At 47.1% G+C, this 25,435-nt stretch overlaps 9 protein-coding genes across 9 annotated transcripts; 4 read left to right on the top strand and 5 right to left on the bottom strand.

The window, feature by feature from the left end:
- Positions 1-4,616: 4,616 nt before the first annotated feature.
- On the bottom strand, positions 4,617-6,139 carry HD556DRAFT_1451725 (uncharacterized protein; the record flags this gene model as incomplete). The annotated part of the gene is made up of 3 exons (XM_041308016.1): positions 4,617-5,195; positions 5,251-5,426; positions 5,476-6,139. 3 exons carry the CDS (start codon positions 6,137-6,139, stop codon positions 4,617-4,619), a joined length of 1,419 nt encoding a protein of 472 aa, XP_041151977.1.
- An 816-nt stretch (positions 6,140-6,955) lies between these two features.
- HD556DRAFT_1451724 (uncharacterized protein) lies at positions 6,956-10,575 on the bottom strand (the record flags this gene model as incomplete). The annotated part of the gene is made up of 5 exons (XM_041308015.1): positions 6,956-8,226; positions 8,313-8,480; positions 8,531-9,485; positions 9,520-9,892; positions 9,959-10,575. 5 exons carry the CDS (start codon positions 10,573-10,575, stop codon positions 6,956-6,958), a joined length of 3,384 nt encoding a protein of 1,127 aa, XP_041151976.1.
- Positions 10,576-11,927: 1,352 nt separating this feature from the next.
- HD556DRAFT_1451723 (uncharacterized protein) lies at positions 11,928-12,480 on the bottom strand (the record flags this gene model as incomplete). The annotated part of the gene is made up of 2 exons (XM_041308014.1): positions 11,928-12,179; positions 12,235-12,480. The coding sequence occupies 2 exons, from the start codon at positions 12,478-12,480 to the stop codon at positions 11,928-11,930; spliced, it is 498 nt and encodes a 165-aa protein (XP_041151975.1).
- Positions 12,481-12,727: 247 nt separating this feature from the next.
- Positions 12,728-13,796, top strand: HD556DRAFT_1427584 (60s ribosomal protein l27). The gene is made up of 5 exons (XM_041304666.1): positions 12,728-12,783; positions 12,834-12,850; positions 12,906-13,097; positions 13,156-13,341; positions 13,395-13,796. Exons 1-5 carry the CDS (start codon positions 12,774-12,776, stop codon positions 13,398-13,400), a joined length of 411 nt encoding a protein of 136 aa, XP_041151974.1. The 5' UTR covers positions 12,728-12,773; the 3' UTR covers positions 13,401-13,796.
- Positions 13,780-16,768, top strand: HD556DRAFT_1427581 (nucleoporin complex subunit 54-domain-containing protein). Its single transcript, XM_041304665.1, has 7 exons — positions 13,780-13,988; positions 14,051-14,880; positions 15,280-15,735; positions 15,789-15,904; positions 15,956-16,049; positions 16,104-16,481; positions 16,535-16,768. The coding sequence occupies exons 2-7, from the start codon at positions 14,071-14,073 to the stop codon at positions 16,628-16,630; spliced, it is 1,950 nt and encodes a 649-aa protein (XP_041151973.1). The 5' UTR covers positions 13,780-13,988; positions 14,051-14,070; the 3' UTR covers positions 16,631-16,768.
- A 134-nt stretch (positions 16,769-16,902) lies between these two features.
- HD556DRAFT_1451720 (WD40-repeat-containing domain protein) lies at positions 16,903-19,414 on the top strand (the record flags this gene model as incomplete). Its single annotated transcript, XM_041308013.1, has 7 exons — positions 16,903-17,064; positions 17,120-17,264; positions 17,323-17,349; positions 17,402-17,522; positions 17,573-17,676; positions 17,726-18,992; positions 19,045-19,414. The coding sequence occupies 7 exons, from the start codon at positions 16,903-16,905 to the stop codon at positions 19,412-19,414; spliced, it is 2,196 nt and encodes a 731-aa protein (XP_041151972.1).
- A 230-nt stretch (positions 19,415-19,644) lies between these two features.
- Positions 19,645-20,893, bottom strand: HD556DRAFT_1251257 (eukaryotic translation initiation factor 2 beta; the record flags this gene model as incomplete). The annotated part of the gene is made up of 4 exons (XM_041298998.1): positions 19,645-19,811; positions 19,864-20,155; positions 20,196-20,519; positions 20,576-20,893. 4 exons carry the CDS (start codon positions 20,891-20,893, stop codon positions 19,645-19,647), a joined length of 1,101 nt encoding a protein of 366 aa, XP_041151971.1.
- Positions 20,894-21,031: 138 nt separating this feature from the next.
- Positions 21,032-22,324, top strand: HD556DRAFT_1427575 (ATPase, F1 complex, gamma subunit domain-containing protein). The gene is made up of 6 exons (XM_041304664.1): positions 21,032-21,214; positions 21,283-21,367; positions 21,418-21,828; positions 21,877-21,994; positions 22,049-22,167; positions 22,221-22,324. Exons 1-6 carry the CDS (start codon positions 21,071-21,073, stop codon positions 22,235-22,237), a joined length of 894 nt encoding a protein of 297 aa, XP_041151970.1. The 5' UTR covers positions 21,032-21,070; the 3' UTR covers positions 22,238-22,324.
- A 139-nt stretch (positions 22,325-22,463) lies between these two features.
- On the bottom strand, positions 22,464-25,410 carry HD556DRAFT_1427568 (FAD-linked oxidase-like protein). The gene is made up of 14 exons (XM_041304663.1): positions 24,723-25,410; positions 24,533-24,666; positions 24,420-24,480; positions 24,294-24,365; positions 24,227-24,246; positions 24,116-24,173; positions 24,009-24,058; positions 23,830-23,953; positions 23,666-23,779; positions 23,322-23,616; positions 23,172-23,269; positions 23,007-23,111; positions 22,827-22,957; positions 22,464-22,777 (listed from the first exon to the last, which is right to left on the bottom strand). The coding sequence occupies exons 1-14, from the start codon at positions 25,099-25,101 to the stop codon at positions 22,739-22,741; spliced, it is 1,680 nt and encodes a 559-aa protein (XP_041151969.1). The 5' UTR covers positions 25,102-25,410; the 3' UTR covers positions 22,464-22,738.
- Positions 25,411-25,435: the final 25 nt, after the last annotated feature.

Genomic DNA, 25,435 nt, shown 5'->3' with positions numbered 1-25,435 from the left:
TATTTTGATAGAGCAGGTATGGCTGGGTAGTCTGAGCCCCTGAGCTTAAGGCACTGTTGATAGAATGACTTGCTGATCTGTTTGATAGGCTGTTATGTCTGATGAATATGATGTTTTAGATGAATTGAATGTCTGATCAAAATGCTGCGCCTGGCAATATGGTATGTTGATCACTCTGACATTGGTCTGATTTCAGAAGTGACCTGTCTGAAATCAGACAAAATCTGACTGACTGATTTGTTTGATTTGACTAGTGGGCCTGCTATCAGTCAATCCAGTCAAATCATGGAAAATCCCGGTTTCCTGATGTTAGTTATCTCCTCGAATTCAGTGCCATCGTCTTGTGCGGCCTCAATGTCAACTATATCCAGTGTCTCTTCTTCAGATCCGCTATCTTCGACAACTTCAACAGCCACCTGGCTCTGGCACTGTGCGCGCTTAGTGGCCACCTTCTTTTTTGAGGTACGGTGCATCTCTTTGACAATACTATCATCTGACTCGGATAGTGATTCTTCCTCACTACTAGGTGCCTTCTTTCACTTTCCCGCATGCTTTGGGGATGCCTTGGACTTTGGTGGGTGAGACCGTGTGTTGTTATGAGAATATGATGAAGCCATTGCTGCAGCCTTTGCAGAAGGTTTTTTAGGACGAGAAGATTTACGATACATGATGGTGGTAGGCTTGGTGGATACAGCGGAGTAGTGGGCTAGGTTGCTTGACTATATACATATCATGTTACCAACATGTTGATTTACATATTGAAAGGTTGGTTTTTACTGGTCTTTGAACTGGTTGCACTCCTGACCAGTCCAAGACCAACTGCAAGACCTTCTGATCAGCAAAGACTGGTTTCTGTTGGTCCGGTTTGAGTCTGACCATAGTAACACTAAATTAAAGGCTGGTTCCAGTCCGGTTGCATCCAAATTGGGCAAAAAACCAAACTTAACTGGACTTTTAAACTCTAACAGGAATGCTACCAAGAGCTGGTCTAAAATAAATTTAGAGTCTACACTAGCATTAGAAAGGAACATACATACCAAGAATCCCCTTCATCTTCTCATTCCCGCTGATCACCTCAAAGAACAGACCAGCGCCAGTCTGGCCAAGTTGCACGTTAATCTCATTGTACTTTTTCCGTAATCTAAAATAGCTAGTTAGTGGCCAGTCTCCACTGAAATTACCATGACAGTATGGTAGTCATGAAGGACTCATGATATAAAGTGGCTTTGAATTGGCTTTGTAAAAGCAAGGGGATGCACTCTAAAATACTCCCTGACCTTCGGATCTTCATCATTCTGGAAAATTGTTGTCACAAGCTGCTGCAAGTATATGTTCTTCTGTGTCATCATCTGTTGGCGTGTGTGTCCTTCCTCCTTCATATCCTTCACAGAATCTGAAAATATTTTGAGCTGAGCCTCTTGATTAACTTTGCACCACTCGATAAGGCGAGCAGTCCACAGACTGTTCTTCTTGTCCTAGTGTATGGTAGGTGGCTTTAAATGATCTCCTGATCCTGCACTGATGGGTGGGCTAGCACTTGGAGGAGTAGAAGATTCAGTCACTAATTCGTGACTACCACGCTTCACCAAATGGCCCTGGGATCCACATCCACAACTACCAGCACTAGCTGTAGCCCCTGCCATGATAAATGCGACATGATAATGACGACAACAACGGCAATGAAGATAACAGCGACCAGAACAACAACAACAACAACAATGAGAACAACAACAACAACAATGACCACGACCACGACCACAATGACAGTGATCACCGGCACAAGTTTTGTTAGAGTCTGAAAGATGCCAAAATTTTCAGGTCATGCCAAAGTTTTTTGTTTGTTGCAGTTTTCATATTTTTTTTACTTTGAGACCTGTTAATTAGTCTAATTTAGTCTAAGTTAAAACGGGAGGTTTTTCCTGATGCAGTTGAGCGTTCTCAATGAGTTCCTGTGTGAGATTCATGTTTCTGATCCGAGTTTCCGAGCTATTTGAGCTCAGCCTGAGGGCTCATAACCTGTAGACTAGAACGAGAGTCTCAGCAAGTGGGAACAAAATGCTGAGGGAAAAACATAGCGACAAAGTGCTACTAATAGTCTATGGAATGATGGTTACATAATGGTGGCTTGTGGCAAAGGTGAATCACTGTATAGTTCCAAGAAGCAAGAACAATGAAAGAAGTAACTGTGAATCTATACATCAGTAAATTCACACATTCCTTAACATCCTTTTTCACCACTTGTCACGAAAATATTCAAATGTTGCCGCTTATTATTGCTTATTCACTTGTCATTTTTCTTTCACAAGCAAATGTGTGATTCACAAGTGCCCACAAGTGCAACAAGTGCCGAAAGCAAGGAAAACGAAAGTGTGTTGTAGATTACAAGTAAATAAAATTTTACAACTATGAATAACATGCAAGGCTGCTTGCAGCAAAACTCCACTCCTCGAACATTAATGAGGTCCACAGAAACCCATACCGGTATAGCCTGTCGCAAATCAGCCATATGAAAATGATTTTAATGAATTCATGTACCTCCAGGCCCCAGGGAAAGATGTCCAGCCAAAGGAATTGAATTGCGACCAAGCTCGATGTCACGCCAGCGGGTCGAAAGATCTGTCGGGAATTGTGCCAACCGTCGACAGTACTAGTAGGAACATGCACCAGCCCTGTGAAAGTGGTGGCTTACGACAACATCCAAAACATTCAAGTCTAACATTTGTGTATGTTTATTTATTCCCACATTCTCACATGACTTTCAAAATGGTTCAACTGTTCCTTGTTCTTCAACACAGTGACATAGTTGACACCTTTCTTCCGTTGCTCTCCCCCTCCATCTTCTTCAACAGCACTTGTCTCTGGGATTGAGGGTATCTGAATTCTCTAAGTGCAGAGGTGCATATATTGTACATTTTTATGTTGCTTCGTCATGCTAACCTACCTTTTTTTGTGCATGATCTCTCGCCCTTTTATCTGCTTACCCCATGCTGATGATGGTCCTTATCCGAAACTCCGAGCTTGTGCAGAGCCTCGCCATGAAGAGGCGTGGTGCACGGATGGATGTGGACGAAGAATCTGGGGATGAGCGAGCACTCATTTTCTAGAGGTAATGTCCTTCACTCTTGTAGTTTATTTTGCAACTGACTATGAGCTTCAGCGCTACTAGTACCTTCAAGGTTATTCATGCTATGTTCCCTTATCTTTTTTACATGTTGTCTCGTTGCCGCCTCCACTACTACTAATGTCATTATACCATTTGCTTTGTTGCGCTCATTTTTAGCTTCATATTGATCTACTTGCTAGTACTTATTTTTTCGTTGTTTAACTTTTTATTTCTGGCTACTACTTAATCCTCTTGTCTGGTTGAAATGCAATTGTTTTTCCTTGTAACAAGTGTGAACAAGCTAAAAATAAGTGTGACAAAGGGGATTGTAATGTAGCTCATTCTAAAAACAAGTGCAAAAAGTGCAGGACAAATGAAAAAAGTGCAAAAATGCAAAAATCAAGAGGAAGGGACCTTCTTCGCAGCTTGTTGCTCCTTGTAACAAGGAGGCATTCTGGTTCTTGTCAGGCACTTTCTGCTCCTGGGTGGGAAAAATAAGAGTGAAAAAGGAAATCAAGCAATGTGTGAATTTACTGATGTAACACATCAGCAATTCCTCGAGTTCCTTATTTGCTTCTTATTTGTCCCTATATACCTTAATTCACATAATAAGGAATATTAAGGCTGTTTTTTCTAAGGAGAATAAGGAGGTCCCTTGCCTTAAACTAAGGAAATTAAGGCAGTCAAAGTGATGTCAAAAAGTGCACTTTATTTTCTACCACAGAGCTAGTTTGAACTCTCGACCATCCAGCTGACCCAGCCAAGATCACATGATCAATTCTCAAACTGTCAAGCAGCTTTACCATTAGGCTACATTTTCTTCTACATCTGTAGGCAGCAATTGATATATATACCATACCCGTTGGACTTAGAATAAAATTCAAGTTTACCATTAGGATTTTGATAAGTGACAATGGTAGACCATGTGAACTTTTTCGAAGAAAATCAAAGTTGTAACCCTTGTCAAGGGTAGTCTATCCATAGTCTCATGACATTTCTTGGTTAAGATCCTAGTGAGTTATAAGCAAAATACTAGAAAGTGGTGTGTTCAAGAAAGTTCAGGCAACACAAGTAATCTCCTTAATTCTCCTTAGGCCGACTTGCAGCCACCATGTGCCTTAGAATAAATATAATTAAATACAAAATCACTCCTTAATACAAGAGGGGTGCAATTTTAAAACTTCTGACATCATCCTGGCAAAACTTCGAGCCCCCCCCCCACCCCCTGTCACAACGTGATTGTCATGGTAATATGACCATATTAGGTAGCTTAGTCAGTTCATTCAGTGAAGACATATACAATTACAAGGCGAGGTAAAGCGTGCAACAAACCTGTAACCTAGACGTACAATCATAGACTTGTGTGTGAATGATAGCAATGATAGCGTGAATCAAGAGAGCATTGAAAATGAGTGAAAAGAGCAACAAAAGAGCATAGTAAACAATGTATGACTTGGAAAGTAAAGTACTAACACGATCGATCAACGGATCAACAGAAACAGAACGAAGGAGACTATGCAATTAAAGTACGTGCAAACTGAAGTGGTTGGACAGAGGTATGAGGTCGTTTCGAGGGTAGGGATGCGGCCGATTCAAGACCAGGACGTTTTCTTGTGCGGGAACCAGATGATGGGACATTCTCCTTGTCACCCTCCTGTCCTACTTGCCAATGCTCTTTCTGAATTCGAGCGGCGGTCTGTTCAAGGTCAGTCAGCCTGATATTCTCCCAGACCACCGCCAGCAAGGCGACGCCAGACACTCTATGCCCAGGCACAGAGTACTCCTCGTGCCCATTGAGAATGTGGTCGACCATGTTGTACCTCCAGACAGCGTCGACAGAGACGACTGGTGTCCTGCAGGTTGACTTTCCAGGTTCAGGAGGGAGAGTAGGGTGACAAAGAGCACATTTGAGGGGAACATTCCGGCAAGGTTTGTTCTTGGAGCCTGTCTCCGCAAATCCGTACTTGAAGGTATGCTGGTAGATACACTTCGTCTCCCAGACCGGAGGGCCATTGGCAGGGACTTTGATGGTGATAGAACACTCTGGTAGTCCAGAGCGGCCGCAAAAACCGCAAGGAAGCACACTGCCGACCTTGAGTAGATGTGTTAAAAATTAATGTACAGTAGTCGTAGAAGAAAAAACACACCGGTTCCTTCAAACTGACATTCTCTGGTGTGTTGCTCAATGCACACAGAATGTGCTGGCCAATATGAGAGCGCATATTGGGAACCTTCGCTTCGCAGAGTGGGCAAATAGTGATCCGCTTGCCTTCAGATGCTGCAAGCAGATTGCTTGCTTTGACGGAGATGACAGCGGATGTTCCTGAGAAGTCTTCTCAACGAACGACAAATTAATATAAGGAAAGACGTACCATCAGAAAGCTGATACGGAAATGAGTTGGCGTCTGATGGGTTCACGCAAGCAATAGACTTGAGAGGGAGTTTTGCCTCAAGTGCCTTCGCCCATAAAAGCTCGCATGCGGCTACAAGGGCATCGTGTGGTACTTGCCAGGTAGTCTGACCCCCATTGATCTCCAAAAAATGATCACTATTGACGTCATGGCCAAGTCGAATGAAGGTTGGCTCGGGATTGATGGGTTCCATGAGGAACCCGGGGACATTAACAATAATGACGTGCTCTGTAGATCCTGAGGTGCCCGGAATGGGAGACTGAGTCTTGACATATCCTCCATCCCAGAGGAATGAAGTAGGAACTTGTGGGTTAGTCGAAGGACGAGTGGGAACAACAGTGAGGAGCTGCCCAGAGATTTTAGCAGTAGTGGGTGAAGCTTTCATGGTGGTAATATTGATTGAAGCACGAGAAACATCGTTGAGGAACAGTCCTGTCGAACGAAGTATGGCGATAGAAAGAATGCGAGCCATACAAAGGATAGTAACAAAAAGATTGCCAACAAGGAATGAATTTTGATCCGTGATGCGCCCTGCACGCATATCAATCCGCTTGTTGACTTTGGTGTAGCCGCGCACACGTTCGAGTCGATTGAATGATTTGGACTCAAAGTCCTTGTTAATCATGAGGTGGCAGATGGTCTGCTTATGAATCCAATGACCTTTGTAGAGTAAGTGTTAAGACCATGCACAGAGGGTAGGACTGATTCCGAGGGGCTTGGCTTCAGCTCGTGCACTGCGCCCCTTACCCGAGTATGTGCCCTTAATTTCAGAATGATGTCCGGAGAAAGTCCAAGGACATCTGAAGGACATCCGAAGCGCGGGAAAGTTCGGAAGGACTTTCCGGACAAGTGCAAGTAACTTCCGGATGAGTGCGGGAAAGTTCCGGAGGAACTTCCGGAAATTACAATGAGGTTTCGTCCTGATACAGATACGTGTAATGGCTACTTAGGACTTGTCCTAAGTAGAAGCAAACAGAAGAAAGGCTGCAAGGACAAAGTCCGAAGCAGAATAGGTCCGGAGGACCGCGGGAAAGTTTCGGATGAACGTCCGGAAACTTCGGAGGATCGGATAAGTGGATGAGCGGAGGATCGGATAAGCAGAGCTCTGGCCTAGGGAATTTCTCCCTAGGCCCGAGATAGATATTGACTAGGTTGGAGAACTAGAACTTTGATATGAGGACTTAGAGTGAGATCTAGTGCAAGGACTAATATGATATTCAGACTGAGGAACTACAGGACATATACAAGAGTTTATATACTAAGTAATAATGGAAAGATCAGTAATCAAGAGTCCGAGGCTATGTATGAAGCATAAGCAAAGTTATCAAGCGTGAGTCGGAAATGAAGCATAGGTTAATGGATCAGTAATCATACCGGTAGTAAGTATAACCGAGACACCGAGGACAAGGAATACCGAATAGAGGAATAGGCTGTGTTAACATTATATGCACAGGAAATGAATTAGGAAGCTTATCATATATCGGATCGGATCGGAGGTCCGGATGAGAAGCGTGGATATACGAGATATGACATTAGGGTAATAGGACAAAGGATGAATGATGCAGGCTAGCTGCAGAGGTATGGAGGTCTGATGTACAGAGGTAAAGGGATCTGGATGTGGATGTGCGGATGTGGATGTACCGAGGTGCAGGGATCTGGATGGGTAGAGGACTGGAGACATGGATAGGGCGTCCGAAGGTCTGGATGAGGCGTGGAAATATTGTTGGATGTAGGTCCAGAATACGGGATATGACAGTAAGTAGTCGTCAGTGTGAATGCCTTGACCTTGGAGCGGCATAGGCGCAGATGCATCTGTTGACGAAACAAGGGATTGAGGGGAGTCAGAACCAGATTCTGCGGCCAGCATCTCTTCAAATGTTAACATAAGTTTGTCACCATCATCCTCATCAATGCCTAGCCCCTGAATTTCATTACTCTCGTCAGCTGGCAACCACAGCAACACTGTCTCAAAGACCTGTGATGGTGGCAAAGGAATAGGTGCAGTAGGCAGGGTCTTGGGCACTCGACTGAAGTCCTCCCGCTCCTCATCTGCGATGCCGAAGTACTTATTCATACCCAGAGGACGTAACATATCCGTTCCGGGATCATGGAAGAGCTCGGTGTAAGCATAGTTGATGTGATCGATCTGAGAAGAAGTCAGGATAGCTACTGCCATCTCACGCCCTTGTCGCCACACTGATGGAAGATCACAGTGACCGCTAATGATATCACCCTTCCACATCAACCGGTTGATGTGATCGACGTCCTCGATCCGCTTGCCAAGGCTGAGGCGCTGGTGGCCAGGGTCAAGTTCAGGGTGCCGCTTGAACACAGTGTTGATGTCCTTTGCAGCACCTAGACGATCAAGAGCCTGAGCATACGAACAGCCTGAATTATGTCCCCCAATCATACGGGATCGACCGAACATGAGTTCAAGTCGATCATCTCCACAATCTCCAAGGAAGAATGATGCGCGCAGATCAAGAAGTTGCTGCTTTGCGATATTAAACACGACACCCTTGACCGATGTTTGAGTGTCATAGTAGAGTTGGAAAGGCATGAATAGATGGCGGTGAACACGGAAAATGGAGAACGCAAGGTGAGCATAGCAGCTAAGGGACTGAACTTGTTCTGTGAGGGAGAGCTTCGTATTGATGAAAGGGACGAGAATGGACTCAATCAAATTGCTGAGGAGAGTGATTGAAACTAAGTCTGCGTGTGTGTTGACATCAGTTGAAAATGAGTCGTTGAGGAGGGAGTGCTGAGACTTAGAGAACTTGACTATAGCCTGCATTAACTCAATGGCCGGGGGACGTCTTGTGGATCATCGGGGTGGAGGAGTTTCATAACACTGGCTTCATCATATGCGGGCAACCAAACAAGGTACCTTGAAAGCATCATAGTGTTAATTACGCGACCGTTATTTAGGACGATGCCTGCAGGGGAGCAGATGAGCGTGCAGAAGCCTATGGGTAGTATTAGAACATGTGATTGTATCAGATAATAAAGAACTTACGTTTAAAAATATGCTTGAAGTCAAAATCAAGCATCACCTCAGCATCACCTGTCATGGTGTTGAGACCAGGCATGTTGCTAAGAATGCTGTATAAGTGTGATTCTGACGATAACGGTTTCTTGAGAAAAAGTTTGTGCCCCGCGGCACGGCGCGTAGCATCACCATCAGTCGCAAAGGACCACACTGGTCCAACAGATGCAGCTGCTCCAGTTGCAACCCAGCGTTCAATTGCACGAACCAGTACACCCTCCATATCAGCTGCATCTTCGGTCTTGCAAGTGGGTGCTGCTAAAATGGGGTAAAGTTCGTCCTCCCCAAAGCACGTGGCTCCAATAACTGTAAGCTCCTTCCCAAGGTGAACTTCGCCATCGTGAATTTTCTGCGTGATTGTGATGGCAGACTCGTATGTATGAAGGACAGGGTCGACGAGGTGGGAATGCTTCCAGCAAAGGCCAGCAATCTTGTTGTATTTACTGAAGTGGATGGCCATTTCTTCCAGAGCTATCTCATCGACCATAAGACTAACACCGCGAAGTGTGGTGATATCAGTGCGAGTGCGGAGAACTATGGAGTCAATGTTTTCGTCGAGCTGCTCATTGCGGATAGGACCAATGGTTGGGGTAAGCTTAGTGAAAACAGACTTGGTACGCAGAGTGCGGATAGATGGGAGACCAAGGCATTGATTAAGAGCAAAGAGAAGCTGACGTCCGCCGAGTCGAAAAACCAACGTTGCGATGTCCAGGTCATTGGCTCCATAGCCTCGCGGACAATATGCTCCCTCGATGGCGTCTTCCAGCTTATTGACTATCTCCCGGACACTGGCACCATTGTGCAATGCAATGTTGATGATTTGCTGGAGCCGAGGGATGTCTTGCTCAGAGATGGCCATGAGAAGATGATGGTAGTCGTCAAGTTGGGTCAGCATGCTCATGTGCTGACGTGATTCATTTAGTCCCTAGATATAGCTAGTTAGCACATGTATTAAGTACATTAAAAAAAAGCTTCAACTGCCTCGTTTGATCAGCATACCCTTTAGCAAGGTCTTGCATGTGTGCAAGGCCCAAAAAGCGGTAATTAGTGTGTGGTTTGGGGTCACGCGCAGCCTCCGCAAGTTGAGAGACATGCTGGGAGATGTCGGCGCATTCATCACATGGCACACCCTCGAGTAGAGTCGATAACCTGCAGCGCCTTGACCGAACGCGAGGCTTGCTTGGATGTGTGATGTCAACGAGGAAAGGTAATGAGTCCGGACCTTCGTGGTATCGTTCCCAAGGTAAAAGCATTGTGAATGGGCGAAGGTCGTCAGGCCAGACAACAGTAAGATCAGCGCAATTAAGACCAGGAGGAGGAGCAAGCAATGCGCTGAAATTTTTGATTGATGATCGATTGATCATGTGTGTGATAAAATGGAACCAAAATTAAACATACCTTGTGTCATTTGAGGTAACTCCGGAACATGTTGATGGTACATCAAACACCTTGTTGTCCTTCTGATGGGCGCTCAGCTTTTTTTTGGCTGTCTGATCGCATTTCCGACTCCCCCGATGATTACTGAGTGACACAAACTGTCCGGATATCCATAAGTTAATGCCCGAGTGTATGCCAGTCTGACACCACTCTGCACAGTCTGGACACAAAAGTTCCCACCGCTTTGAGGCACTGATTCGGACTTGTAGCTTGTCCTTGAGAAAAAGCTGATAGAGCGCATCGGGACTATTCAATATGAGTAGTTCTTCATCGTCATATTCTGTTTCCGGGTCCAAACTTTCTGATTCCGGGTCTGATGAGATGAAGTCCTCAGGGGTCATGGCCAATTCATAGGCATCGGGTAGATCTTCTGGTGCCACTGCCGATTCTAAGAAGGCGTCCAACCAATATTGCGCAGGGCCAGAAGAATCAGTAGAATCAATCGAAGGAGATCTATGAAGATGTGATCGAAAGTCCAAATCTGACTGATATGAGTTGTTAGTTGTGTCTGAGTCCCAGTCGCTATCATCAAGACTTGAGGAATCAAAGGTATGCGCATGCCACTGTAATGCATCCATGATAATAATTTATGTGTAAAGGAGTGAGAGTATGAGACGCAATGAGACGCGTCGACACGTTTGACGCGCATATATTGACATCACGCACTTTGATCATGTGTTTACAAAATTACATCTAACTTTTTTTTTTTGCAAGTAGTACACTTATATGCGCATTTTTATCAAGTAGTTGTATTCTACAGTAAGAAAAACCCCCCCATTGCAAGTAGCAAACAAAAAATATGTTCACTTTTGAGACCGCTAGGTCAAAACTCAGAACGTCTGTCTCGAAAGTTCAAGTGGCTGTATATTAAGGTTCAAAAGCTTAGGTAAAATTGAGCCACATATCCGGGATTTGCCATTTGCACCCCTCTTGCCTTAATAGTCCTTATTCTCCTTAGCCGCCTTAATTCTATTTTTAAGTAATCTAACTCGATGATTTGCTGATGCAGCCAACATTAGCTGTGGGTTCTGTGAGTCTGTACAAGATTGTACAACCCTGTACAGGCACCCAGTAGTTTGCTGATGTAGAACGATTGTAGTCGCCTGAATTGGACACAGATAGAGTAATTGCACAGATTGTGCAGGATAAAAGTGAAATCTATGAGACCTACTCCCTAACGGTAGCGGGAAAAACACAAAGTGGTGATATCGCTCAGCCTTATGCCTTTCATGTAAGCTGGCTGCAGAGGGTGGCATGCCATTCACGGGGCTACACCCAGCCATGAACATCGCTGCAATTCCGACCATCGTTCAATCTATGAGTCTTCCCTCGCCGCGCACAATAGACCTTCAATTACCAGGCATGCCATGCGAAATCACTTGCGAAATCCGGAGCTTGCATTCTCGTCACCACGGTGTGCAGTGGGTCGAGCCCAAGTGTGGCTTATCTTGTACGTTGGGGTAATAGATTCCTCCAGATTGTGCAGTGTGATAGTATTGGTGTGATGGGTTTTCTGGTTATTTTGCGACAACCTGGTTGACGACTCGGTGTCACATAGAAATATGCTGCAAGGGCCGGTAACCGGGCTAGGCAAACTGTAGATGGAGGAAGACCTTTGTTCGTTTTATAATATGCGAGAGCATCGGACAACGTTGGGCCGTAGATTTGGTGAAGATGTTGCGCAAGAAGATTCCGGAAGCATCGTGTCGATTCACATGGGTATCTAGTTTGAGACACTGTAATGCCAAATCATTGAGTTGAAACAAGCGTGTGCTACACACACGCTTGTGTCAATACTAGAAACTACACTTTCAAACAACGATGGATGTCGTATACATACAAGGAACCGCCCACTCAGAACTCAAAACCTCATCTGCTTGACATGGGAACCCGTCAGTGCTGATAAAATGCGAGTGGTCGGATAACACTTCTATCTCGCTCCACCTGAATTAATGGGGAAAGTGCGGGACAACTGTCGTTCTGCTTGCTGGTCGAATATGTCCGACATCTCCACGAGTGCCTGATGGATTTCGCGCATGTCCTTCCCGGCTTGCCTTAAGCGCCACAACGCCTCTATTGTGGTGGCCGAGGTGTCTTCCATCTCTTTGAAGTCATCCCTAGCCTTTTGCACTGCTTTTAGTGCATTCATCATGCTCTCATTTGCTTGGTTCAAGGAAACACGCTAGAAAATACCAGTCAGGAACGAGGTCTAGGAACGATCTGGAAGATAAGTTTACAGGTGGTGGTGCGCATTTTGCAGGGTCTTCTTTGCGTAGTAGCATACATCCTATGAGGGTTGACCAAACAAGAAGTGTGCAGATGGTCATGATGATGTCGACGATGACGTTTCGCCGCGTCGTTGGGTGGTACGTTGTAGCATCGACGGCACAGCTCAAAATTGACCTCAAAGGAGAGAGAAAAGTCCATAGATGACCAAGGGAGTAGGCGAGCGCGTGATAAAGCATGCAGAGCGTTACGAACATGACTGATACTGCGCAGTTGTGCAAGGGTACAAGATTCCCGTCAGGTTTAAATTCCAACGTTTGCGCATGTTATAAATGTCTTGCATGTTATATTTGCGGAAGGCGCACAACGGCGAAACGTTGTGTTGGAACTTGGCAGCTAGGAGAAACAAAAGACAATATTAATTAAATTCCAGTGAGACCGTAACCTTGTAAATTAAAACTATATAGTAGCATTCGGATATCTCCGGATGGCTTGCCTGGCCTAAATCTATTCAGCTAAGTCAATCCTCACCGCGCCGCCTAACGTCAAGATGCCCAAAGGTCGGAATGCATATCGTTTATAAGTGTCTAAGGCTGACCGTTCATGTTAGTTTACAAGCCCGGAAAAGTGCTTCCATCATACGTGTGATCGATGCTACTGTGATTCTAACCTTGTTGTCTAGGTCGCCATCGTCCTACAGGGCCGCCAGGCAGGCAAGAAGGTTGTTGTTATCAAACAACTCGATGAGGGAACCAAGGAGCGACCATACCCCCATGCCATCGTTGCCGGTATCGAACGCTACCCGCGAAAAGTTACACGGACTATGGGTGCCAAGAAGCTACAGCGGAGAAGCCGCGTTAAGCCTTTCATCAAGGTAAGTACACATTGACCGTGACATGGAGATGCGGAACGACATTTATCGAATGTCTTAGGTGATTAATTACTCGCATCTATTCCCCACACGTTACGCTTTGGAGTTGGAGGGCTTGAAGAACTCCGTAGCTGCTGAACACTTCAAGGAGCCGTCACAACGGGAGGATGCACGGAAGACCATCAAAAAGCTGTTCGAGGAACGCTACCAGACCGGAAAGAACAAGTGGTTCTTCCAGGCCCTTCGTGTAGGTTTATTCATGATGCATGCTGCGTTTAGAGCTGATTGTCTGCAACATAGTTCTGATCGCTCCTTTTTATATATGTGGTGCTTGGGAGACGACTTGGCAAAACTACATGTACACCACATATGTCCCTACATGACACATGCTTTCTATGCACCATTGCATGATATTTCTACGTGGACGTGATGCTTGGTGGTATATCGGTGTGACTACTGTAACTTGCAGGGCACAAGTCATGCAAGTCGCTAATCATTTAACCTATCATAAATTCATTTCGGGATTTGTGAACAAATCGTTGTGCGTCGTCGACTTGGAGTGTAGCAATGTAACACCAGTCATCCGAGAGTCTTGAGCCTGTTATACGTAGTCGAATCCTAGTTTGAGTGATGGATGAGGCAAGGTTAAGATCTCGAGACCTTAAGGGGCCTTGAGCTATCCTCAGTACCGTGACTTTGTCGGTGCACCTGCTACCACTAGTGTATTGACTCTATTGCAATTGTTGTCAGCAACTTTTATAAAAGAAGCGACTAGTTAGAGTTATTGATTCTCAGATCTCAGTCTTCGTTTTTGTTTCAAACCGTGTATCATTGTTTCGCTCTGCCAAGGTCAGGATCGTGGGTTTGATCGAGTTGCCATCTTGTATCAGCAAGGTCAGTCTGCATCGGCTCTAATCTCTCAAATACTCGATTTCGAACTACTTCCTGCTTTATAGCTCATAAAAAGGTTGCAAAAATGTCATTCTTTAGTGGCACCGCAGCGCAACCCTCAACAAATGCCTTCGGCAACACGAACGCCCAGCAACAGCCTGGGCAGATAACAAGTACCACAAACGCCCAGCAGCAGCCGGGGCAGACACTCGGTGCCCAAACCACAGGCATCTTCGGCAACACGAACACCCAACAGCAGCCTGGACAGGCAACGGGCGGCAGCATCTTCGGTAATACCTCCACACAGCCATCTACATCCGGTACAACTCTCTTCGGAATGCCTAGTACGGCGACGAGCGCTACTGCAGGTGCGGGTAGCGGGAGCTTGTTTGGAAATACCGCGACGCCACAGCAGCCTGCAGGGACTGGTTCGTCTGAAAATACCAGCACTCAGCAACAACAGCAACCTGCAGCTGCTTCATCTGGGAATACCAACACTCAGCAACAACAGCAACCTGCAGCTGGTGGTTTGTTTGGTAATACCACAGCCAGTACAACACAGCAGCCTGCCACGGGTAGTCTGTTTGGGAGTACGAACTTGAACACGCAGACGCAACCTACAGGAACAAGTCTGTTCGGGAACACGTTGACTCAACCTGCTGGGAACTTGTTTGGGACTACCGGTACCCAGCAGCAGCAGCAACAACAACAACCACAGCAAGGTGGGAGTCTCTTCGGAGGTACTACGACCCAGCAGCAACCACAGAGTAGTAGTCTCTTCGGAAGTACTACGACCCAACAGCCCGCTACCGGTACTGGTGGGCTGTTTGGAACGTCGACTACTCAGCCAAGCACCGGTGGAAGCTTGTTTGGCGGTGCAAGTTCCCAAGCGCCAACGTCAGGAGGGAGCACTCAGCAGCAACAGCAACCTGCAACCGGTAGTCTATTTGGTAACACGACAAATACACAGCAGCCCGCCACGGGTAATGTGTTTGGAAGTACGACCACTCAGACACAACCTACAGGAACAAGTCTGTTTGGTAATACGACAACTCAACCTCAGCCTGCTGGAAGCTTGTTTAACAATGCAGGCACCCAACAGCAGCAACCACAACAGGCTGGAGGTCTCTTCGGAGGTACCACGACTCAGCAGCAGCAACCACAGAGTGGTAGTCTCTTCGGAAGTACTACGACCACACAGCCTGCTACCGGTACTGGTGGGATGTTTGGAACGTCAACGACACAACCAAGCGCCGGCGGGAGTCTTTTTGGCGCCACCAGTACGCAAGCGCCAACATCAGGGGGGTTGTTTGGTAGCACGACAACTCAAGCTCCAGCTGCTGGAGGAAGCCTCTTTGGTAGTACAACAACGAGCTCAAACCCATTGTTTGGGAATAAAAATCCAGCGAGTATCTTTGGTACTGCGCCTGCCCCCTCCTCGACTACTCCAACTTTATTCGGTCAATCCCAATCCGCGCAACCTATTACCACTCCCTCGTTATTTGGCCAGTCCCAGCAGAAACCAGCTGGCTCCCTATTTGGCTCAGTGAATCAGCCTGCGCCGAGTACAGCTACTGGAGGGCTTTTTGGCAGTACGCTAGGTCTTCCACTATCCAATTCACTTCTCGCATCGCGAAGCACTGCACCTTCACAACAACAGGACCCTCAGTCACAATATGCAGCGCTTGAGCAGAAAATCCAAGCAATTGTACAGGCTTGGGATCCTTCTTCGCCAGCATGTCGCTTTCAGGTTGGTCTCATGCAGTTTATGTATAATCTATCGTGAACTCATTCATCGAACAGCATTATTTCTATAATCTCGTTCCACCGGCCCAAGTGAACGCCTTCGGTAGACCTGCAAATGCCACAAACGAGGCGCTTTGGCAACGTGCAGTGCACGACAACCCTGATCCTAGTTGGTAAGCTCAATGACTCGCCCGCCACTCAGTATGCCCATGTTATCTCTTCAGTATGGTACCTGTTCTGGCAGTTGGCTTTGACGATCTGCGTCAGCGCGTAGACGGGCAAATGAAGCAAGCCACGGAACAGCAAAAAGCTTTAATGGTTTGTGGTCATGTCTTACGTTGTAGAAAACTTCCTTACTCAAGCGTGTTTCAGGAACTAAAAAAACGCCTGGAATCGTTGTCCGCAAGACATAACGATAGCAACGCATCACGTTTGCAGCGCGCAAAGTTAATTCAATCACAAACTCAGCACCGCCTGCTGTGCCTCATCCAGCACATGCATCTGATGCTACCTACTGTCCGGTCTACGGCGATACGTCCCGAAGAAGAGGCGCTGCGTCTAGCGCTAGAAGAGATTGAAGAAGAAATAAGAAGACCAGGTGGAATGAGTAAGATGCGAGGAAAGCTGAATGAGCTGTGGGCGCTCGTAGGTGCTATCAACGCTGCGCGCGAGAGAGGCAGAAGAGTGGGACTTGATGGCACCTCTGAATGGACAGTCGTCGATGAGGAGGGCCTAAAGCAGATCGCTCAGGTAAGGTTCTACTTGTAATCTTTGAGCTTTGACTTTGACATGGCACGTTGCAGATCTTGTCCAATCAGCAAGCTGGTTTACAGCATTTGACGAAGGTGTTGCAACACGATCTGAAGGACTTGGAGGTGATATATGGAAGAGAGAGCTAAACAGAATCGTTCGAGCATATTGCTTTTGTTACTGTGATGATGAGCCTCACATTATTTTTGTAATTGAATAGATAGAATTGTAGGTAGACAACAATCGATCATGAGCGTGCGAGTCGGCCACACCTGGGTCTTGTACATAAGGAGCCTTTGATTCCGATCCGTATTAATTACTTTCAGTCTGTGAACAAATGTTCCTCCTCCTGTAGCGCTCAGGATCTTTCATTCTACTAGCTACCATAATCCCTCTCTGAGCTCAGTAGTACATTCAAAAAATGCGTTACCGCACCCTCGAGATTCGATGGCATGATTCCAAGCCCATATCCACTTGTGACTTTCAACCTGTTCCATTCAAAAAAGCGCGTCCAACGCAGGAGAAGAATTTTGCTGCGCAGTCCTATAGGCTGGCTACAGGAGGCGAGGACAACCACGTTAGAGTGAGTGAGCCTGCACTGGTACGTCCAGCGCGCTGACCAACGTGGGCTGGAAAAGATTTGGATGGTGCACCCGAACATCCTCCCGTCGTCTCTTGCAGAAGGTGCAGATGGCGCTGCGCCACGCCCTGCTCGGGTTGAATATCTTGCAACACTCAGCAGACATTCGGCTGCTGTAAACGTCGTTCGATTCTCCCCTAACGGTACGTATCTTAAGCACGCGCCTTGTCAGCCCTGGCCACTTCATTAACGCGACTTTAGGGGAATTCATTGCCTCCGCTGGAGATGGTACGGATCTTAAATATTTTGCTGATCCTATTTGACGCGAGATTATTGAAAGACGGCATGATCATCATCTGGGCACCTTCAAGCACGCCGCAGACCGCCACGTATGGTAGTGATCTGACTGCGGACGAATTGCAATATGAAAAGGAGTACTGGAAGCCGCGTACGACGTTCAGGTAACTTCCATGCGCAATTTCAGATCGAGTTGGAATAAAACATGGGACAGGTGCACATCTATGCAGGTGTATGACCTAGCGTGGAGTCCAACTGGGGAATACATTTTAGCCGGCAGTACGGACAACTGCGCGAGGGTGTTCTCTTCCAGTGATGGTGGGTTTTCTGCGTTATTGCTGTGGGGAATACAGGCTCATTGGCTTAGGCAAATGCGTCTGCGAGATCGCCGAGCACAACCATTATGTCCAAGGCGTAGCATGGGACCCGCTCAACGAATATATCGCCACACAGAGCAGTGACCGTTCGATGCACGTGTATCGGATCTCGACCAAGCAGGGCACGTTCGAAGCCCATGCTGTGGGCAAGAATACACGAATGTCTTACACCCATAATCACAGCCGCACCCCTAGCTCGCACAGCCGTTCCAGGTCCTACAGACATGAGTCTGCTGTTAGTGATGTAGAGTCTACTGTCAGTGATCAGCACAAAGATGATGTTCTTTTCTCTGGCAACTACGCTCCTCCGACACCGACCGCGTCAGTAGTCAGTACTCCATCCACATCGATGTTCCCTCCTCCGCCGATTGAGAGACCTTCTTCGAGACGGTCTTCATTCAGCGGATCTAATGCCCCTGGCTCTCCTGGGCAATATGCACGATATGGGAGATCCCCTTCTCCTATGCCACCCCTTCCCGCAATCCGTGCGCTTCCTTCGCCCGCATGGTCGACTATTAAACTCTATGGAGATGAAAGTTTCTCGAACTTCTTCCGCCGCTTAACGTTCAGTCCAGATGGGGGCCTCTTGCTAACCCCCGCAGGGCAATTTGAGGATCCCAGCATCATTACCAACAAGCCCAAGGCCGAGGAAACTCCCACTCGTGGACGTAAATCCAAACTTGCAATTACCACGAGCGAAACCAACCCTTCATCGGCATCGTCGGTGTTCATTTATTCAAGGGCGAACTTTGCCCGTCCTCCTATAGCTCAGTTACCGGGACATAAGAAAGCCAGCGTGGCTGTCAAGTTCTCCCCTGTGCTTTATGAATTGAGACAAGATGTCGTTGGTGCAGAGGGGCATAACGAACCTAAGACAGGAACTCTAGAAAAGGGCAAGGATGGGTCGATTTCTGTTGATATTGCTGGGCCTTCTGCGACACCTGAATTTCACAAGGACGTATCTGCATATTCTCCAAAGGTGGAAAAGAATTTACATGTCGAAGCGCCTACGCCTCATGCTGTGGCTCCCGAATTAGTTATGCCTGCATCATCGCTGAAGCCTTCTACGCCATCACCATCGAAGCCCTCTACCCCGGCGATCGCTCCACTCAATACTGGCTCCGTGTTTGCGCTGCCTTATCGCATGCTTTACGCTGTTCTGACCATGGATGCCGTTGCCATTTACGATACCCAACAATCTGGACCTGTTTGCATGCTCACGAAGTTGCACTATGATGAATTTACGGATGCATCGTGGTATGTGATGACTATTTCTGGCTACTGGTATCTATATTGAATTATTTAATAGGTCTCCTGACGGACAGTGTCTTATCCTCTCATCGCGAGATGGATACTGTACGATTGTGATCTTTGATGATATTTTACCTGCGCATCACACTCAACAATATGCATTACAACTTCAGTACATCGCGCAACATAATTTCGTGCCCCTCACATACACGATGACGCCCTCGTCTTCTTCAGTTCCACTGGCTGCTATGGCGACGCCTACTATTCCTGCAAAGAGGAACGAGCCGCCTCTCACGCCTGCTACTAGCATTGACAACAATGCCTCTGCGGGCAGGAGTGCACCAGAAGTCACACCTGCGAAGTTGGCACAACCCCCAAAGAAAAAACGCCGCCTAGTGTTGACGAAGGTTGGGGATATCGATTCATGAAGGATGGTTTGCGTCCCTCGATATTGCGTGACGTTTCAACGAGTCTATGATACATTATGTTTTTTTAGTGATTTCTTGTCCTGTTCACTATGTCCTCCCCATTTGGGCTTGTATGGAGTATTCACCTCATGCTTCTACAATCAGACCATGTATTAAGGGTTCGATATGCGTGATGATGATGAATGTAGCAATGGACGTAGCAAACAACTTCCTGATAATACAACGACGGCTCATTGCGCAGTTGCCTTTCTCCTGCCAACCTGGGCCTGGAAACCACTCTTAATCGCGTTGACGGATCGACGTGAGCCGCAGGACTCGCAGGACATGAAGAAAATACGGTTCTCCTTTGTGAGGAGCGTGTCAGGTGATTTACATGTCTTGCATGTCACATACTCGACTTTGACAATATTAGCGCTGAGCATGAAAAGCGCAGATGTCATTAAGCTTACCGATATAACGACGCAAAACATTCTCGACTTGTTTAGGCTGGAAACGACCTTTGATGACCAAACGCCCTGAACCGTCTACTGAACCAGTGGTACCCATTTCAGCGAAGAGGAATTGAATGACATGCTCTGGCTGTCTGTGCATCCTCTTGCAGATATCTGCAACGTTTGCAAATATTGATTTACGGACACCCTCACGGAGAATTTGTGGAGGTGCGATCGTGTATCGTTTACCGGTGGAAGTGAGTAATGATGGATTTGCGGCATGAAGGGAGGCGTAAAATCGTGTTAGGAGCTTATGGTGAAGGTTAATATAGGTCAAGAAAAGGTGTCACAGCAAATGCACATGCCTCTGGGTAAGTATAATCTCGGTCGCTCCCAAGCCATGGTTCTGTGCCAGACTCAATGCCTGTAGGTGCTTCATTGCGTGCAAATGGGTCGTCCCCAAGATCTGCTTCATCTAGTTCATTAAGATGCTCTCCGTCGTCGGCTTCAGCCTCCTCAGCCTCATCTTTTGCTTTTGCCTCATTCAGCTCCTTCTCGAAGTCTTCCATTGCTTTTTTCTTTGTTGACTTCTTTTTCTTCTTGATGTCGGAGAAGTCGAGATCTTCCGTAGCAGCGGGTGCAGCTGCAGGCGATGCTCCTGAGCCATCTTCGCCCTGATAGCATACGCATATAAGATCGCCAAACGTGGGCTTGACATGAGATTACTCACAAGGTCCATAGGGATGTCTTTCTTCTTCTTTTTCTTCTTGAGACCATCTGGAAACATGGCCTTGAAATCATCGTCTTCCTTTACTTCATCGGCAGCATCAACACGATCTGGTGCCCCATTGAGACTTTGCTTCATCTGCTCGTGTGCGGTGGTAGGACCGAGATCGACGACATCTCCGTTGGTAGTTGTATTCTCGATAGTAGTTGGTGCAGGTGTAGTAGGATCTGCTTCAGGACCTAACGGGTCCTCAGTGAAAGCTACAGCTTTCTTTTTGCGCTTTTTGAGCGAAGGATCGAACAATGGCTGTTCTGCTGCCATGGTGGTCGACGCGTAAGATGGGCTTGCTCGTTGATGAGTACGTTGAGCAAGATATGACTCTATCAATGCCGAGATCCGGCAATGCGAATCTGAGCTCCGATCGGATATCGCCGGAAGTCGGTGAAGTATGTTGGGCTACTCGGAATTCGGTCGCGCACCAAGTTTGACCACTTTTCAATGTTAGCAAGGCGTTCACTTGCCCGTATCGCGACCCAGCCCTCCCCGCTGGGAGCTGCTCCCAAAAATGCCCGCAACATGGCTACGTTGCGTGAAATCGAGCTACGGTTGAAGTCGGTCAAGAATATCGAGAAAATTACCAAGGTGCGCCGACGTGTTGTTTTTTGTATTATTTCTGGGCGTTGACAGCGGATACTTGTTGCGATGTACAGTCCATGAAGATGATTGCTTCCACCAAGCTCGCAAAGGCGCAGCGTGCCATGCAGAGCGGCAAGCAGTACGGTCTTGCTAACTCCGGTGCGTCCCGTAGACTGTATATCCGCTTCTATATTCTCAAAACAACCCAGAGATATTCCAGCATACTCCTTTAGAAACCCCTGCAAAGCGCAAGCTTTTTATCGTCGTCTCCTCCGACAAGGGTCTCTGCGGTGGTATCCATTCTTCCGTGTCCAAGGCCACCCGTCGTGCTATTGCTGACACTGAGAAGCCTGTCGACTCCGACTCTCCCATCATGGTCATCGGTGACAAGTCCAAAGTACAACTATCACGTGTACTCGCCAAGAATTTGGCCATGTCCTTCAGCCAAATTGGCCGTGACATCCCCACCTTCGCTGACGCTGCTGGCGTTGCCGACTTGATTGTGAAGAGCGACGTCAAATATGACGGGATTTCTATCGTTTACAACAAATTCGTCTCTGCTGTCGCTTACGAGCCTGAAATAGTTGAAGTTGTGGGCGAGAATGCATTGAAGGAGTCTGGTATGGATAACATGTTACCAAGTCTTGTTGTGACTCATACATTTCTAGCTGGATTCCGGGCCTACGAAATGGAGGACGACGTTACAAAGGACCTCGCCGAGTTTTCACTTGCAAACGCCATTTATGCTGCTCTTGTTGAGGCTCACGCATGCGAGCAGAGTGCCCGGTACGTTGATCTGGTAAACTTTTACGTCATATCATTCAACATTTTTGGGCACAGTCGCAACGCCATGGACAATGCATCAAAGAACGCAAAAGACATGATTGACCGACTGACGATGCAATATAATCGTGGCCGTCAAGCTGCCATTACCAACGAGTTGGTTGACATTATTACCGGTACGCTGAATTTTGTCCCCGATACCACGCATTTACTCACGATGAATGTACAGGTGCCAGTGCACTGTAGGCAGGTGCCGTGGTTGTTTTATACATACCAAATCATTACCCCTGTCTACATTGATAGTGAGACACTTGGATTTTTTTCTGCTGTGAAGTTGCGTGTGCGCGATCAATATTAATGTAAGATGCACGACAAATACAAGAGGGCAAAGGTATTGTGACGAATGGATTTGTTCCTAAACATACGGATTCCCGGGGCTCGAGACATGCATGCATGATCTTGAGCCACTTATCTCAGCTCGGTGCTTAGTCTATTGTCCCCACATCAGATTCAGATCCACGAGGCAGATAATGTCTATCCTGGGGTAACCTGTGGGTAAACGCGTGGGTATTCTCCAACAGAACTTGTTTGAGGTTAGGTTTATTGTCGGTTCTTGTATGAGATAACGTCAAGACATGAAAACATGGTCGCGGTACATTTAAAATGGAATGGATACAGCCAAGAGAAAATACAACGGTGTCAGCGATGATCCCGTATCATAAAGCACATAATAGTCGTAAAAAATCATCAACGTTTCGATTTTTTATCTATCCTGTCTGGATACAACTATTCGTTCTGCGTCAGCACCAAACTCCTGCCACGCGATCTGACTCACCTTTCCGGGGTTGAACAAACCAAGTGGGTCTAGGGTCCTCTTGACGGATCGCATTAACTCCACCGTTCCCTCGCCGAGTTCTTCGTACAGATATTCCCGCTTCCCAATCCCAACACCGTGTTCGCCAGTGCCTGTAGACGTAAGATCACCACCTTCGTGCATGTAGCAGTGAAGACGTACAAGTGCCTTCAAGCTTTATCGCACGCTTCACCATCCTATGCACGGCTTCGCGAACGCTTTCGAGCTCCTTATCATTGCGGAACAGAAGCTGGGTGTGAAAATTGCCTGGGTGTGATGTTGTCAATGAGAAAGACGATACAATGCGCGAAGTGTGTGGGTACTAACCGTCACCAACGTGTCCTACAACTATTGATACAAGGCCTAACCGTTCCAAGTCTTTCTTGGTTTCATACACGAGTTGTGGTAGTTTCGAGACTGGCACGCTGCAGGCGGAAAACATAAGACACGCCTGGACCTGCAGCAGCTTGGGCTTACCAAACATCAGTGCTCCACCCCCGACTTCCTTCCAGGAGGGCCAAACCAGAATAAAGAGCGTTTTTTCTGTCTGCCCACAGGTCATGTGCTTCTTTCTCAGAACGTGCCAATTCAAAACCAGTGCCGCCGTGCTTCTGCACAATTTCCTTTACGATCTTAGCGGTCTCCGCGATCGAAGCAGACGTTGGACCTTGGAATTTGAAGAACAGGGAGTCCTGTTCAGGGTATTTGCGCTGGGATGCACCAAATAAATTTATAGAGCGCATGAATTCAGAGTCGCAGAGTTCAACACATTCTGGATCCTGGAGGTGAGCGTGTTGCTTGATCAGGAAGGGATAACCTACGGATGCCAACGCCGCGGTTCATCACGTCGATGACGGCCTCCGTTGCACGTTTCACATCAGGGAAGTGTACGACGGCGACTGTTGTTGGGAGGACGGGAGCTAACCGGATAGTGACTAACAAAAGTGTCAAGAGCAATCGACAAGAGCAAAATACGTGATATCACCTTCTGTGATGATACCAAGAGTGCCCTCGGCACCGATGAACAACTTCGTGGTGTCGAACCCAGCTGCAGATTTCCGAGCACGTTGGCGAGTTTTGATGACTTCTCCAGAAGGAAGAACAACCGTCTATAGGGATACTCAATCAACCAATTCAAATATCGTCAAGGGAACCAATAGATACCGCATTCAAGAACCATTCGCCTTTTGCAGTACCGTACCGGACGGCATTCGCTGCCAAGGTCAACACGTCAATAATCGCACCGCCGATTTATGACTGCTGATACGTACTGCCTGAGCAACCAGTGCTCATCATGCCACCGATAGTGGCGCCTGGGCCGGGATCCAACTATGTGAGTAAAAATTGTCAGATGACGATACAGCGTCAATGTCAGAACGTACGGGAAAGAATAATGGTATGCCTTTCAAGGATGTGAGTAACGCGACGAAATTTGCATTGCGGTCTTACCTTTCTTCTGCAATGTCTCGTTAATTTCCATCCATCCGACACCGGGCTGGCAAACAAGGTCTGAGTCCGCCTCTGGTTTGGAAGAATATTGAGTAGTATTCGAAGAAAGGTGCATGACACACTCGCCATGAATTTCGATAATCTTATTCATGTCGGACATATCAACACAAATACCACCGACATGGCTCTAGAGGGCCACCGTCGTGAGCATGAATGGCTTTAAATAGGAATCGACTCACGCCACGATAACTTCCCTCTAAGGAGGTACCACCAGAGAAAGGGGTGAGGGGCATACGGTACTTGACGGCAGTCTTGACGATTTTGACTACATCCTCTGTACTCTTTGGGTATACGATGACAGTATGCGGTGCATCTGGAAGACTAACATGAGTTTGGGAATGCGAAGCTCGGCCGAATGGAAGCCCTCACTTGGGTGGTAATCATTCTCTGAATATCCGTGAATACGAAGGTCATCCGGATGAGTTGAGACAGCATCATCTGAATCAAATAAATCCCGAAGTTCCTTGATGGCCTGTTCAAAGTCTTTCGGGGTACCATACTTTGGTTCCATCTCCTCGAGAGCCTCGGATGTCAGAGAAGGCTTCCAAAGCGCACTGAGAGAATATCCGATAAGCCCGCTAGCGATAGAACCAATGACAATTGGAGACCAGGAACGTGGACTCTTCAAGGGCACGCTCGAGCTCTGTCGACGGGCAAAGGTCAGTGCATGTTGTTTTCTGAAACGACCCAAGTTTGTCGACAGGCTGGTGGACGGGCGCAGCCGCTGGAAGCAGCTGGCTGGAAACATATGAGGGGAAGTGTATATAGTGGTGACCTATGGGCTACTAATATCGTTAGATCCCTGGAAATTGTGAAGAACAACGTTGGAAGAGTGGAAAAATCAGAATTGCTTTCGCCAGTACATAAGACTTAGTAGTACGGGAATAAGACCACTATTATTAGGCGATTCGGCAGATTATATCTTGGATCGCCTGGGAAGAGTAGGCAGCTGATTGGTAGGCTGACCCCCGCTCAGAAACTTTGTCTGGATTCTGGAAGACGTAAATTTCACCAGTTAACTAGTGTGTTGATTATGAAAAGTGACACTGCATGAACGATGAACGATTTTCATTGGCTAACTA

The sequence above is a fragment of the Suillus plorans genome, assembly GCF_016647745.1.
Source record: "Suillus plorans strain S12 chromosome Unknown HD556scaffold_142, whole genome shotgun sequence".
Taxonomy (NCBI): domain Eukaryota; kingdom Fungi; phylum Basidiomycota; class Agaricomycetes; order Boletales; family Suillaceae; genus Suillus; species Suillus plorans.
The sequence above is the reverse complement of the archived record's forward strand: the minus strand, read 5'-3'. Positions and strand labels throughout refer to the sequence as shown.